A 14,827-nucleotide genomic window follows, 5' to 3' on the forward strand; every position below is an offset into this window, starting at 1 on the left:
ATAAGTCTTAATTACTGCCAAACAACATCGCAGCCACTGAAAATTCATTTTTAAAAGTGAGGAGTCTCATTCCTTCAGATTTTAATTAATCTTGGAGATTTAAAATTTTTTTTTTTTTTTTACTTTTCGTCTCTTTTATCTCTCTCTCGCCCTCTCTGAATCCCATCTTTCCCTCTCTTCATTTTGCTTTCTGTAAATGAATTGACACTGAATTAACTATTCTAACGCTCACTTCCGGGTTTCGACTCTGCGTGCCTCAGTAACAATTCTTCAATCTGATTGGTTAAGGAGATACACAATTGCTTGCCCTTTTCACACAGGTCCCAGATCCCCTGTAGAGGGCGCCGTGCCGTTTTTGATTTCTACTAACCGCAAGTTCCAGTGCAAAAGCCCACAGAAAGTCTTAAGTGTAATGAATGGCTAGCGCTGTTTGTTCGCTGCTGACCACAAAATCCAGGCCAATGAGTGGCCTCACAATTACACTAGATCCAACACTGCCAGCTTGGCCCATCCCTGGAAGTAAAGAATGTCTCCACATATCTGCAGCATGCAGGCTGGCAGAATTCTCACTGCTAACAATGAAAAAGGGCTCATATCCTAACCCGCACCAAGTCCCGCTCAGCCGTCACCCCTGTGCTCGCTGCCCTACATTGGCTCCCGAGCTACCAATGCTTCGGATTTTTAATTCTCATCCTTATGTTTAAATCCTTTCATGACCTCGGCCCTCCCGATCTCTTTAACCTCCTCCAGCCCTACAACCCTCTGTGAACTCTGCATTTCTCCAACTGTGCCCATTCCCTTCGCCCCACCATTAGCGGCCGTGCCTTCAGACAGCTAGGCCCCAAGCTCTGGTATTCTCTCTCGAAACTTCTCTGCCTTTCCACCTCTCTCCTCCTTTAAGACCCTTCTTAAAACCTACTTTTTTGACCAAGCTTTTAGTCACCCCTCCTAATGTCTCCTTCTTTGGCTTGGTGTTAATCATAATCATAATCAACTTTATTGTCATTGTTAGTGCACAAGGCAGTACAACGAAATGTAGGCTTGCGGCTCCCGAGAGTGTACATTTAGATTAAGACATTTAAACATTCAACATTCATTTGGCTTGTAATACATTAACATAAACATAACCATAATAAAGTGCATTGGCAGATGTGCAGGCTTTAGAGTTTATTTGTGGAGTTCAGTAGGATGACAGCCCTGGGAAAGAAGCTGTTCCTAAATCTGGTCGTTCGGGTGCGAATGCATCTGTAGCGTCTCCCAGATGGCAGAGGGGTGAACAGACTGTGGCTGGGGTGGGTAGGGTCTTTGATGATGGTCCGTGACCTCCGTAAACAGCGTTTCTGGTATATGTGCTCTATGGTCGGTAGCCGGGTGCCGGTAATGCATTGGGCAGTTTTGACTACCCGCTGCAGGGCTTTCCGGTCATAGTAGCTACAGCTACTACTACGCACCTGTGAATTTCCTTGGGATGTTTTACTATGTTAAAGGTGCTATATAAATGCAAGTTGTTGTATTTTCCCAAGAAGGTGGAGGAAAAGAGGGAGAACATACAATGTATTTGTTTCTTCAGCCCTCAAATGAGTCAGCCGACTAAATCACAAAACCAGTAAGGAATGAGTTATAGTCAGTATCATAAATGAAATTGAAGTGATTAACGAGGTCGATATTTACCCCACACAACAGGCAGGAGGGGGCGGGGGGGGGGGGGGGGGAGGGTTTAAAAAATGTTTAAATCACGAAACGCAAACCCAATCCACCGTGTACGCGCCTGCTGCCATTTTTACCGTGGGGTTGCGTGGCGTGCCCGTGTCGAGTCGTGGAGAGACGGGACACTTCATTATATTTAAATCAGGCTCCCAGTGCAGTTGCAGAACGGATTTCCCAAGACTCGGGAAACCCGGCAGCTAAACGGGAGGAGCCAGGTGTAGATGGTAAGTGCTTTTTAGAGCACTGCTTATGAGTCAAGTGGAGCAGGATTTGTTCCCCCCAGACACTCAAACAAACCTTCAGCCAATCGCAGCCTCTCCGCGTTGCTGCGATTGGCCGAAAACCCCCACCCTGCCTCAACCACGATCCCAGCCTCCAGGCCCCCGATCTGTCAACGCCCCCCTCCCCCCTGGTCTGAAACCCCTGCCCGACCCATGTGGCCTTCTGCTGCTGGCTTTCCCACCCAGCAGCCTCTCAATCTGGGCAGCTACCGGGCGGGAAACGGAATAAAAGAATGGTAATGAGATCCTGCCATTAAATTCAGCAGAACCCCCACGTCCCCGGGATTTCCAGGGTACCCCTCCCCACTACCGTGTTCCCATTCCCCCCAACCACACGTATCGGGGTCAGTGTTTTATTTTAATTCAACTTTTTTCATACTCACCCACTAATAATGACACTGTTATCGAAGAGGTAGACTTTGATGTGTTGCAGCCCAATTGTCTCATTGAACCGCTCTGGAATAAGGAGTTTAAGAATACCCCGGAGATCTGGGGTGTGATACAAAGAAACGTGCACTTGATTTGGAAACTTCTTTAGCAGTGGAATCAGCATAGTCCGAGAGTTCTTCTTGCCTAGAGGAGTACCCACAATACAATTACAACTAGAAGGACGAGCACCACTCGGTTAAAAAATCCTAGCCATAATGACTAATGGGAGGATTTTATAAATTGCAAACTGAACAAATGCACACAAAACTCCGAATGGGACAAAAAACTACCAACTTAAAAAAAAATATCTTCCACTTCGGAGCATGCTTTGTAGATCTGAAACTAGCGGCTGGTCTTTATATTCTCCGTTGTTCATCTCCCCATACTACACACTCTTGACAACTGAAAATATGGGCACAGCATTCTCCCAGGCCTCTACTTATACCGTCTGTGTTCAGACCCGAGCATAGCCAGGGAGGAGAGGGAAAAAGGAAGCAATTAGCAATTTTTCTTGTCGCTTTGTGCGGAAAGGCCTGAATTCTGTTTCCCAGTCTTATTCGCATATTCTTTACATGATAAAGGAACCTGGATCAGCAGTTACCAAATTAAAAATGGACCATAACAGGAAGCATCTTGAAGAAATTTGTAATGATTTTAGTAATACCAACTTTTAGCAACTTACAGTTAGAGTACATCCTAGTCTACATCAATACAAGTGTGCTATACGAACGTTGACTCCAACAGACACACCACTGGTGAAACCTTTCACTGTCTCTCCAAATTACAATTTGAAATATCCAATGCACAAGAGGTGGTAAACTGGAGCTTTATTTATTACAGAGCTATGTAAATTAATGAGAGAAAGCAAGGATAATACATATAGTACAATATACAACTGGACTTCATTAAACGCCAATACAATGTACAGTAATATTATTCATTATAATTTCATTAATAAACCTACTGCTACAATCTCTCAATGTAATCGTACCTTACATTTGCAGAATATGTAAAGTTTATATGGTAACACACCTCTAGAACCTCTTGTGCAATCTAGCAGAACAGAAACTCTGAGGTCACATATCGTAGTCTCCTCCTGTGATCTTTGCAGCAGTGTTTCCTCGATGCAATCTACCTGATAAAATCAAGGAGACAAACCAGATACTTTGTTAGTTGAAACTGAAATATCAATTCCATTAGCACTGATAAAACTTCAAGTTTTCATTTTAATTTTCAGTTCCAGAAAACCAAATAAGTTAATAACTCCCTCTCCCCTCCAATCAAACAAGGGGGTTTTCTTGATTTCAGGCATTAAACTGGCTTAAATTTCCATTTTCTCGTGTTGCTTTATCAATGTAACTTGGCAAAGTAGAACAGTCGGAAGTGACATCATCAGTACAAGATTTGCATATTTTCATTAATCATTCAAACATTGGACCAACTTTACCAAGTCTGGACAGTGGCCTTTCTTACAATATTAGGGACGCTTTGACTAGATTACCTATGCCTTTCATTATAAATCAAATGCCATCTATGTCAATTATACAGGTGAGGTACAAAATCACTACATCAATATAATGCGTTTGTACAATTTATTCCCACTGGAGTTAAATATACACAATTACATCTGGATATAAAATACATCCACTGCACATCCATCACGCACTGTTACAGATGTAAAAACATGTTTAAAATCCAGATATTTCATCCTGGGTTCTTCTAACCTGAAGCCTAAAATGTATAAACAAATTAGTGACCTCTAATTGAGCTCAGCAATTTACAAATAGCTACAATTACCTGTATTCCCATAGCCTTAAAGGGACAGGCCAATTTAGCAGAAGTCCAAAAGTGGCTAATGAAACTTTTTTTTAATTCGACCACTGCATTCATAGAAATGTTGCCCCAATTTGTCAAGTAAGCACAAACATTGCTTCAGCTATCCCTCTGTTACAGAAGCCAACGCAATCAAAGAGTTGGGGACCAAACTAGCCAACTGCCAAAAATCTCGATGATCTTATTCTGCAGACTGTAAAAGGTTTAACTATCCTGTTCAGGAGATCGTATTTTGTAACGGTGATAGATTTCCTTCCCTAGGTGTCCTGCATGTACTCTGTGTCCAAAGCTTCCCCAAACTAGACGCATAGTTCAGCAAAGGTCAGGGCTTAAAAGCAGTCTTTTATTTCCCCTCCCTTCCCCCACATCCTGCAGACATTACTCCCAGAAGCAAAAGGTGACAGGATAAGCTACTCACAGGCCGCTGCAGAGGCTCCTCTTGTCCCAGCCAGAGATATATGACAGCAGTAAGAAGTGACTCACCAAATAATGACCCCACACTGTGGGGAACCATCCTGCCTCCACTTGTAGTTCCAGTGGCACTACTGAGATCAGGAACTCCCTGTGCGGGAACATTTTAGCCACAAAGCAATGCCGTTACCGTGCACCTGAAGCTACAACATGCTACATTGCCCAATTCTCAATCATTTGCAGGCTCTAATTGTTACACGGCTACACTTTTCTGTGTGTTTTAATTACCATATTATTCCTTAATTCTCATAAAAACACACAAAATAAAATACCATTCAATAATTAACTTCTGTGGTCCTCCAGTATGTTACCCACCAGCTCCTGCTCCAAAGGTCCTGTTCCGAGGTACAAAGAAGCCATAACTATTCTCTTCTTAGCCATTCTGATGTGTTCCTATTTATACAAATCAAAACAGAGCATTATTTCAATTCAGTTAACTATTAAGTAAATTTATAAGTGCTATACCACTATTCAGCATAAATCTGAGGCAAAAGGAATGCAGTAGATATTGAAAGCCTCAACCCATTATTAGTTCAGACTACAGTATAACTCTGTTCCCACCGGAAACGATGCCCACATAGTTTGATCTTGTATGTGACCAAACTGCCTGCTCATATACATGGTGGGGAAGTCAGAATTGGCAACTTCTTATTATAATCCTTGTTTTGATTATATATCATTGTTATTTAATTATGTTGCATTTGAAGAAAACGGGAACTATTATTATATTTTATAATAATATGCACAGCTGTGCAAGCAACAATATTTTATCTATTATTGTTTTATTGTGGTAACCTTTATCCCATGACGATTTTTAATTAGGATTTTGTTTATACTAGTACAATTTTGAATGAAATTTCCTTCTCTGTATTTCGTTTCATAGAGTTAATACAGCCAAGAGTTGAAGGAGTTTTTTTTTAAGCTTTGAACCAGTTTCTCCACAAATTAAAAGATAATGAAGCTACACTTTTCTTCTGGTATTGTGTCAATGTTGTGCTCATCAGTATGAGGGATGCAAGTACGAACAAATGAAAATTTCCCACCTAGTCACCTAATGTTAGATACAGGGTGGGCTGGACACAGCGTAAAGCTCCTATTGCTCCACACCTCAAGTCTAGCCTCAGGAAAACACATTTCTGGCACGACATTTGCATTACACACACCAGCCACCCTTCCTCCCCTGAGTGAGTTTGCAGTTAGTATTGAAATTGAGACTGGGCATACACTCAGCACCAAATTGGCCAAGAGTGCCCAATTCCATTTCAGTTGAAGAACTTACTGCTATTGAAGGGGGAGACTCTTAACCCCTTAGTCAGAGTTGAACGAATGAAACTCAGCTCCCAGAGTTGAAGGAACTCATGGGGGGAATTTTGCCGGGAAAATGGCAGAATCTGGGGGCGGGTACCCATCCTGCCCCCAATCCGCCTCCCTGCCATCTTCCCAGGAGGTGGGTAGCCGACCCGCGTCGGGTCCCGTCTCCTGGAGGTGGGAAGGGGATTACAGCCACTTAACTGCCTGTTAACAGGTAGTTAACAGGCAGTTAAGAGGATTATTCCCATTTTTCCAGCAGCGGTGCGGGCTTCCTGACGTCGGGAAACCCTGCCTGGGTCAGCGAGGCGAGCAGTGGTTCTTCGGGGGTCGGAGGGGTCCAAAAGTGCGCTGTGGAGGTAAGTGATGGGTGCAAGTGTGGAGAGGTAAGTATGTGAGGTGAGTGAAAAGTCTTAGAAAAAGTTTCCTTACCTTTGTTTCTTCCTACAGGCTTCAATCGTTGGGGATGTGGAGGCTCCTCATCTCCACGGCAGAGATGACAGAATGGCAACGGCATTCTCCAATGCAACAGCCATCTGATTTCTGCTCTGGAAATAGGTTTGGTGAGCCTTGAGTACAAGAACTCACCAAACAACAGAGAATGTCAGTGTTTGACAGCTTCTCAAAGCTGTCAAACAATGACAATTCATCTGTCAAAAAATTTTGACAAATGAAACGTCATACGCTGACGTTCTCTGTCACCGGCTTTCCTTTAATTGGTCTGCTAAGCCCACTGGGCAGACTTAACAAGGTCAATCAAGGGAAAATAGCATGGGTTGGCCAAAGGTCGTTGGGGGCGGGACTAAAACCCGACAAGCCGCAATCCCGCCTCCAACGCGCCCCCATTGGCAAAATCACCCCCATTGTGTCCCACTCACAGTTTGATTGTTGCAGTAAAACAGAAGCGCACATTTTCATGACATGCCCAAAACACAAACAGAGCCTTATGGCTCTTGTCTTCCATTTTTAGTCCAAATTACTTTTTTTTTTTTTTTTTTAATTCATTCTCGGGATGTGGGCATTACTGGAAAGACCCCGCCATACTTGCCCTGAGAAGATGGTGGTGGGCCTTTTTCTTGAACTGCTGCAGTGTTGATACAACTGCCACTTCAGAGGAAGTTAAGAGTCGACCATGTTGGTGTGGGACTGGAGTCACATATAAGCCAGATCGGGTAAGGATGGCAGGTATCCTTCTCTAAATAGTGTGAGTGAACCAGGTGGGTTGTTATGACAATCCGACAGTTTCATGGTCTTAATTCAAATTTTCAAACGGCCATGGTGAGATTCGAACTCTCTGGATCATCAGTCCAGGCCTCTGGATTACAGAACCACTACACGACTGCACTGAAGACTCAATTCTTTAAACATTGGCATATACAGCTTTAAAAAAAACACCTCTGCAACTTTACTGTCACGCATCACAGGAAACGGTTTATCAAACTTACAGACAGAAAGAAACTAGATGTAGTTGTATACTCTGATGAACAAAAGGTACAAGTACAATAGCAGTTCAAAATCTCAACCATCATTAACACTCTATTGAAAGTCATCATATTCTGATATACAAAGCAGGAGCCCAGGACACATGTGCATGTGAAACGGTGGTGTATATATAGAAACATTAGACATTCTCCCATGCTATTTGAGAGGATAAAGATGGGTTTGTGGAAGGGCATATACAAAAGACAATTCCAGTATTGAACAACGGAATGTCCTAGCCTCTAGGAGGCACCCTATGCACAAGAAGATACTGCCACCTGCTCGGACTATAATCCGCTTTGCTCGTCTAAATTAACTCACCTTCATTGTACCATAAAATTCCGAGGGGGAATTTAGGATTTTCACCTGATTGCCTGAAATTCCAAAAGCTGGAACAAGCTCCCCAATCCACTGGAATCTCTGAATATTGTATGCAGAAACACAGCAAGGAGGAGGGGGCAGTTCAGTCCGTGGTTTGGTTTGACCCAGCAATGGGGCCAACAGTAGATATGATGACCTAGGCACAAAAAAGTTACTCGTTAAAGAAAAGCAAAAGGATAGCTGTGAGTGTACACCAGTATTTTCATGGAGGGCAGTCATTACGTGTTGATCACGTTCACCTTATGTAGATATCACATGACATGTCAAAAAGTTATTCAATTAGCTCTATTTACATATATCAGAACATACTAATAATTAACAGTTTCAGTTTTTAAAGTTCAGTGTTGTTCAAATGTAAGCTTCTCTCAATACAAGATATATGTTTGTTTTTTTTAAGAGCACGGTGGTCCACCCCACCAGAGGGTTCATTCTGTTTGGAATATGGGACAGATAGCAGATATGGGGTATATAGCAATCTCACATCTCACTGTTTATTCATCCATTCACTTAATTTACCGCAAACATCTTGGAAAATCAAAAATAAGACTAGTAAGATTTCCGCATTTCAGCCCGCTTAAGTCTTGTGATGATTTATAACAGTGCGACATTACAGATTCCAGCAGGAAAGCTGGATAGGCTGTTAACAATTTCCATGGGAGATTCTCCCGCCCACTCGAGATAGACAGAGAGAAAACTTTTGAGTGCGTCCCACTTCAGTCTTTGTTAGATATGCACAACAAACTTGAAATGAGAGGTCGGGCGTTGCGGTTTTATCCTGGGTAGCCAGGAATTTACAATCAGTTGCCAATCTACAGAGAAAAATGTATTCTCTAAATGGGCTCAGGATGTACCTATTTATATCAATCAGACCCTGTGCCCTTAAAGGGATACAGCTCCACTTTAGCAGTAGAATAATATTGTGCATTACATGGTGTAATACACCTGTCATTATAAAACAGTGCATCTAATTCACGTGAGTAATGCCTTTGCAAAACTGCTATTGTGAACAAAACAATAACTCAAAACACATACAACTTTTCTAACTATTTTCTAAAGATCAATAAAACTATTACTGTGTAGAAATGAAAACATCTTACTAATTTTAAAATCAGTCAGGACATCTGTGTAACATTAATATTTGATCATGTTTGAATAGATTAAGGATACATAAAACACATCATAGGAACAAGAGTAGGCCATTTTGTCCCTCGAACATGCTCCATTCAATTAAATCATGGCTGATCTGAACCTCAACTTCATTTACCCACCTTAGCTCCATATCCCTTGATACCCTTACCTAACAAAAATCTTATCGAAGTAACAACAGAAAGTGCTGGAAACACTCAGCGGGTCAGGCAGCATCGAGGAGAGAGAAACAGAGTCAACGTTTCGGATCAAACCCTTCGTCAGAACTGGAAAAGGTTCGGGAGGAGAGATTTTTAAGCAGGGGCAGGGAGGAGGGGAGGAAAGAAGAAAGGGAAGGTCTGTGATGGGATGGAAGGCAGGAGGGATTGACTGGCAAAAGGGATGATGGTGCAAGGCAAAAGGTAATGGGACAAGTGAAGAAACAAAAGATGGCTCTAGACGATGTGTGGGTGATGATGGCAGCAACATTAACAGTTACCATGTGAGGAAACAAAAGAACAGGGGAACTAACATTTAGTATACTGTATTCGCTACTCACGATGCGGTCTCTCTACATTGGGGAGACCACACGCAGATTGGGTGACCACTTTGCGGAACACCTCCATTCAGTCTGTAAGGGTGATCCCGAGCTTCCGGTCGCCTGTCACTTTAATTCTCCGCTCCACTCCCACTGTGATCTCTCCATCCTCGGCCTCTTACACTGTTCCAATGAAGCTCAACGTAAGCTCGAGGAACAGCACCTCTATTAGGCACTTTACAGCCTTCTGGACTGAACATCGAGTTCAACAATTTCAGACTATAAATTGGCCCGTTAGTTTTTTTTTCTCCCTTGCTTCCTCACATGGTAGCTGTTAATGTTGCTGCCATCATCATTCACATATCTAGAGCCATCTTTTGTTTCTTCACTTGTCCCATTACCTCTCCTTTTGCCTCGCACCATCATCCCTTTTGCCAGTCAATCTCTCCTGCCTTCCATCCCATCACAGACCTTCCCTTTCTTCTTTCCTCCCCTCCTCCCTGCCCCCGCTTAAAAATCTCTCCTCCCTAACCTTTTCCAGTTCTGACGAAGTGTTCGACCCAAAACATTGACTCTGTTTCTCTCTCCTCGATACTGCCTGACCTGCTGAGTGTTTCCAGCACTTTCTGTTGTTATTTCAGATTTCCAGCATCCGCAGTATTTTGCTATTGTAAAAATCTTATCGCTCTGTCTTGAAATCTCCAACTGTCCCAACATCTACAGCCCGAGACAATTGGAGCTTTCAAGACTGAATACAAGCAGAATACAATTTATATCTAACAAGTGGGCAGATCTGATGAGCATAACTCATTGTCAGTTATCAAGTCAGCACCACAAGTGGTTTATAGATCATACAATGTAACTCTACACCATTTACTGTTATGTCATACAATAGTAATAAAATGGGAATTATAAAAGTTAGAAATGGGCATTAATTGTAAATACAAAGGATGTCAACACTCAAGATAGTGGCGTGATTGTACTGATCTCACTGTTAAACTTGTTCCTTACAGTTCTCATTGCAACATAAATGTAAATGTAAGATAGTCACTAATAAATCCCAATGGGGAATTCAGGAAAACTTCTTTACCCAGAGAGTGGTAAGAATATGGAACTCGCTACCACATGAAGCAGTTGAGGTGAATAGCAAAAATGCATTTAAAGGGAAACTAAATAAACACATGAGGGAGAAAGGAACAGAAGGAGATGTTGGTAGGGTGAGATGAAGTATGGTGAGCTTCTTCTGCATCTTGGCGACAAACGCGGGGGGGGGGTTCGGTTCAAAGTGACCAACTGGTACCACAACATGGCAGCCACCAGCTGATTTATGACCAGCGCTCGACCCCTGTAGGACAACACTCGGAGCAGTCCTGTCCAGCGCCCTAGGCAAGCGGTGACTTTGGCCTCCAGCTCTTGCCAGTTTGCCGGCCAGGCGTCCTCGGCAGGGCTAAGGTAGACTCCCAAGTAGAGGAGGTGCGTGGTGCTCCAGGCGAAAGGCCTGAGCTCCTCCGGCAGGGAGTCCACCTGCCACTGACCCACCAGGAGTCCAGAACATTTCTCCCATCTGATCTTGGCGGAGGATGCGTCCGAGTAAATCTGCTGGCATTCTCGCATCCTCTGCAAGTCGATGGGATCCGTAACCACGAGGAGCACGTCATCGGCGTAAGCCGAGAGGGCGACTGCCACGCCCGGCCCTTGCAGAGCCAGTCCCGTCAACCTCTTCTGCAAGAGGCGCAGGAAAGGCTCCACGCAGATGCTGAAGTATGGCGAGAGGAGGCCAGTGTGGAGCATAAACATGGACCAATTGGTTCAAATGACCGGTTTCTGTGCTGTACATTCTATGTGATTCGAAGAGGTCCATGAAAATATAAAGACATTTTACAGACTGAGAAAGATCAGGCTAACCTCCATTTCTTCAAAACAGTTTAAAATCGTTTAAATAATTCCCCATAGGTATATTCAGCTAAATTGTCCAAAATACAGCAGTCAAAAACAATTCTGAATCACTTGCTTTAATGTTATGGTGAATTTTCTTTAAAAATTTAAATAATTCTAACATTGTGGCCAAAGTGGGTGAATTCGAAGCTTCTTAATTCCCAAAACAATTTCCAGAAGCCCGATTCCTAAATTTTGTCAAGTGTTTCTAAAAACGTTCGTGCGGAGTTGTGCAAAAACGCACGGGTGGAATTTCCTGCAAGTGATTTTTATTATTGTTGATGAAGTTTTTTCTGCGGGAGAGGAAGAGCCTCTGCTCTCGGGCTGAAGGCTGCTCAGCCCCACAGTCACTGGAGACACCCCCGGCCGGGAAGCTGTTCCGCCGGGTTTCCAGGAACTGCCACCAATGATGGTTTCGTGTTAGTCCCCGAGTGAGAGGAAAAGCCTCGGCCTCAGGGTCAGGGCCTGACTCCGCCCCTCACACCGCAACAACCCGGCCGGGAAAAGGCCGCCACCCGCCCGGCCGGGGGAACTCACCTCCGCTCCCTCCTCCTCCTCAGCCCCACTTTAAGCCTCGTCAAACCGGCGGCGAAAGGCTTGAACACCGAAGCAAACAACCTATGCACCGCCATGGGAGCCGCCATGACAGCGGAGTGAAGCATCCTGGGAGAGGGCAGCAGGGTCAGCCTGCAGATCGCAAACTGGAGGTTACAGCCTGCAGATTGCACACTGCACATTGGAGGTTACAGCCTGCACATTGCAGATTACACACTGCACACTGGAGGTTACAGCCTGCACATTGCAGATTACACACTGCACATTGCAGATTACACACTGCACATTGGAGTTTATAGCTGGCACATTTTTTAATTCATTGATGGGATGTGGGCATCGCTGGCTAGACCTGCATTTAGTGCCCATCCCTAATTGCCCTTGAGAAGATGGTGGTGAGCCGCCTTCTTGAACCGCTACAGTCCATATGGTGTAGGTACACCCACAATGCTGTTAGGAAGGGAGTTCCAGGATTTTGGCCCAGCGACAGTGAAGGAACGGCGATACAGGTCCAAGTCAGGATGGTGTGTGGCTTGGAGGGGAACTTGTAGGTGGTGATGTTCCCCTGCGTCTGCTGCCCTTGTCCTTCTAAGTGGTAGAGGTCGCGGGTTTGGAAGGTGCTGTTGAAGGAGCTTTGGCGAGTTGCTGCAGTGCATCTTGTAGATGGTACACACTGCAGCCACAGTGCGCCGGTGGTGGAGGGAGTGAATGTTAAAGGTGGTGGATGGAGTGCCAATCAAGCGGGCTGCTTTATCCTGAATGGTGTCGAGCTTCTTGAGTGTTTTTGGAGCTGCACTCATCCAGGCAAGTGGAGAGTATTCCATCACACTCCTGACTTGTGCCTTGTAGATGGTGGAAAGGCTTTGGGGAGTCAGGAGGTGAGACACTCGCCGCAGAATTCCCAGCCTCTGGCCTGCTCTTGTAGCCACAGTATTTATATGGCTGGTTCAGTTCAGTTTCTGATCAATGGTAACCCCCAGGATGTTGATAGTGGGGGATTCAGCGATGGTAATGCCATTGAATGTCAAGGGGAGATGGTTAGAGTCTCGCTTGTTGGAGATGGTCATTGCCTGGCACTTGTGTGGTGCGAACGTTACTTGCCACTTGTCAGCCCAAGTCTGAATGTTGTCCAGGTCTTGCTGCATATGAACACGGACTGCGTCAGTATCTGACGAGTCTCGAGTGGTGCTGAACAGTGTGCAATCATCAGCGAACATCCCCACTTCTGACCTTATGATGGAGGGAAGGTCATTGATGAAACAGCTGAAGATGGTTGGGCCTAGGACACTGCCCTGAGGAACTCCTGCAGTGATGTCATGTGATTGAGATGAATGACCTCTAACAACCACAGCCAACTTCCTTTGTGTTAGGTATGATTCCAACCAATGGAGAGTTTTCCCCTTGATTCCCATTGACTTCAGTTTTGCTAGGGCTCCTTGATGCCACACTCGATCAAATGCTGCCTTGATGTCAAGGGCAGTCACTCTCACCTCACCTCTTGAGTTCAGCTCTTTTGTCCATGTTTGGACCAAGGCTGTAATGAGGTCAGGAGCTGAGTGGCCCTGGCGGAACCCAAACTGGGCGTCAGTTAACAGGTTATTGCTGAGTAAGTGCCGCTTGATAGCACTGTCGACGACACCTTCCATCACTTTGCTGATGATTGAGAGTAGACTGATGGGACGGTAATTGGCCGGGTCGGATTTGTCCTGCTTTTTGTAGACAGGACATACTTGGGCAATTTTCCACATTGCTGGGTAGATGCCAGTGTTGTAGCTGTACTGGAACAGCTTGGCTAGGGGCGCAGCTAGTTCTGGAGTACAAGTCTTCAGTACTATTGCCGGAATGTTGTCAGGGCCCATAGCCTTTGCAGTATCCAGTGTCTTCAGCCGTTTCTTGACATCACGTGGAGTGAATTGAATGGGCTGAAGACTGGCATCTGTGATGCTGGGGACCACAGGAGGAGGCCGAGATGGGTCATCCACTCGGCACTTCTGGCTGAAGATAGTTGCAACTGCTTCAGCCTTGTCTTTTGCACTCACGTGCTGGGCTCCACCATCATTGAGGATGGGGCTATTTTTGGAGCCTCCTCCTCCTGTTAACTGTTTATTACAGATTACACACTGGACACTGGAGTTCACAGCCTGCATATTGCAGATTACACACTGGACATTGCAGATCACACACTGGAGTTTACACATTGCAGCCTGCACACTGGAGTTTACAGCCTGCACACTGGAGTTTACACACTGGGCATTGCAAATTACACACTGCAGTTTACACATTGCACATTGCAGCTTAAACACTGCAACCTGCATCTTACACTCCTATGGTTTAAAACAAGCTTTTCTGGGTCACTGAACAAATAAATAGGTCTCTAATCGTCTCACTCTTAACATTTCATCAGTGTATACAGCTGTGATGATCCTGTTTATGGTTTCTGTTGTAAGAACAGAAAATGCTTACTTAACCTTTTCCTCTTTACAGATGCCTTTCTTAATTAACTATAAGGAGACATTGGGTTACCCCAGTATCAGCAAACAAATGTCCCCCACACCTTACAGAAAACAAAATCTTAAAACAAAGGAAACTTGTAACTTAAATAATAATATTATCACCCGTGTCTATTACGCAGTCCAGTCCCTGAAGTGCCAACCAGTCGTGGAAGGTCTCAGGCATACCGGAGGACACTGCGTGCTCCATCTCCAGGGCCACCAGGGTGCGAGCAAGGCCACAGAAGAGAGGCAGGCAGCCAGAGTGACCACCCCCATGGGCCGCACTCATTACAGAT

The 14,827-nt window shown here is 44.6% G+C and overlaps 1 protein-coding gene across 4 annotated transcripts in view; it reads right to left on the reverse strand.

The window, feature by feature from the left end:
• Positions 1 to 12,172, reverse strand: part of pgs1 (phosphatidylglycerophosphate synthase 1) — a 48,843-nt gene extending 36,671 nt beyond the window's left edge. Inside the window, exons 1-5 of one of the 4 annotated variants that reach the window (XR_015073148.1) lie at positions 12,025 to 12,170; positions 7,830 to 8,025; positions 5,037 to 5,114; positions 3,450 to 3,552; positions 2,372 to 2,561 (exon numbers count right to left, since the gene is read on the reverse strand). Coding sequence is in view for 2 of the 4 variants with exons in the window: in XM_085963762.1 (XP_085819888.1) it covers positions 2,372 to 2,561; positions 3,450 to 3,552; positions 5,037 to 5,114; positions 7,830 to 8,025; positions 12,025 to 12,149 (692 nt within the window). In the remaining 2 variants the exon portion in view is untranslated. Of the gene's footprint in view, positions 1 to 2,371; positions 2,562 to 3,449; positions 3,553 to 5,036; positions 5,115 to 7,829; positions 8,026 to 12,024 lie in introns of all 4 variants that reach the window. The other 3 variants (XR_015073147.1, XM_085963762.1, XM_085963763.1) reach the window with 3 other exon arrangements.
• Between the last annotated feature and the right edge of the window lie 2,655 nt (positions 12,173 to 14,827).

Source organism: Somniosus microcephalus, chromosome 21, assembly GCF_052327205.1.
Source record: "Somniosus microcephalus isolate GS21.2 chromosome 21, FLI_Smic_1.0, whole genome shotgun sequence".
NCBI lineage: Eukaryota > Metazoa > Chordata > Chondrichthyes > Squaliformes > Somniosidae > Somniosus > Somniosus microcephalus.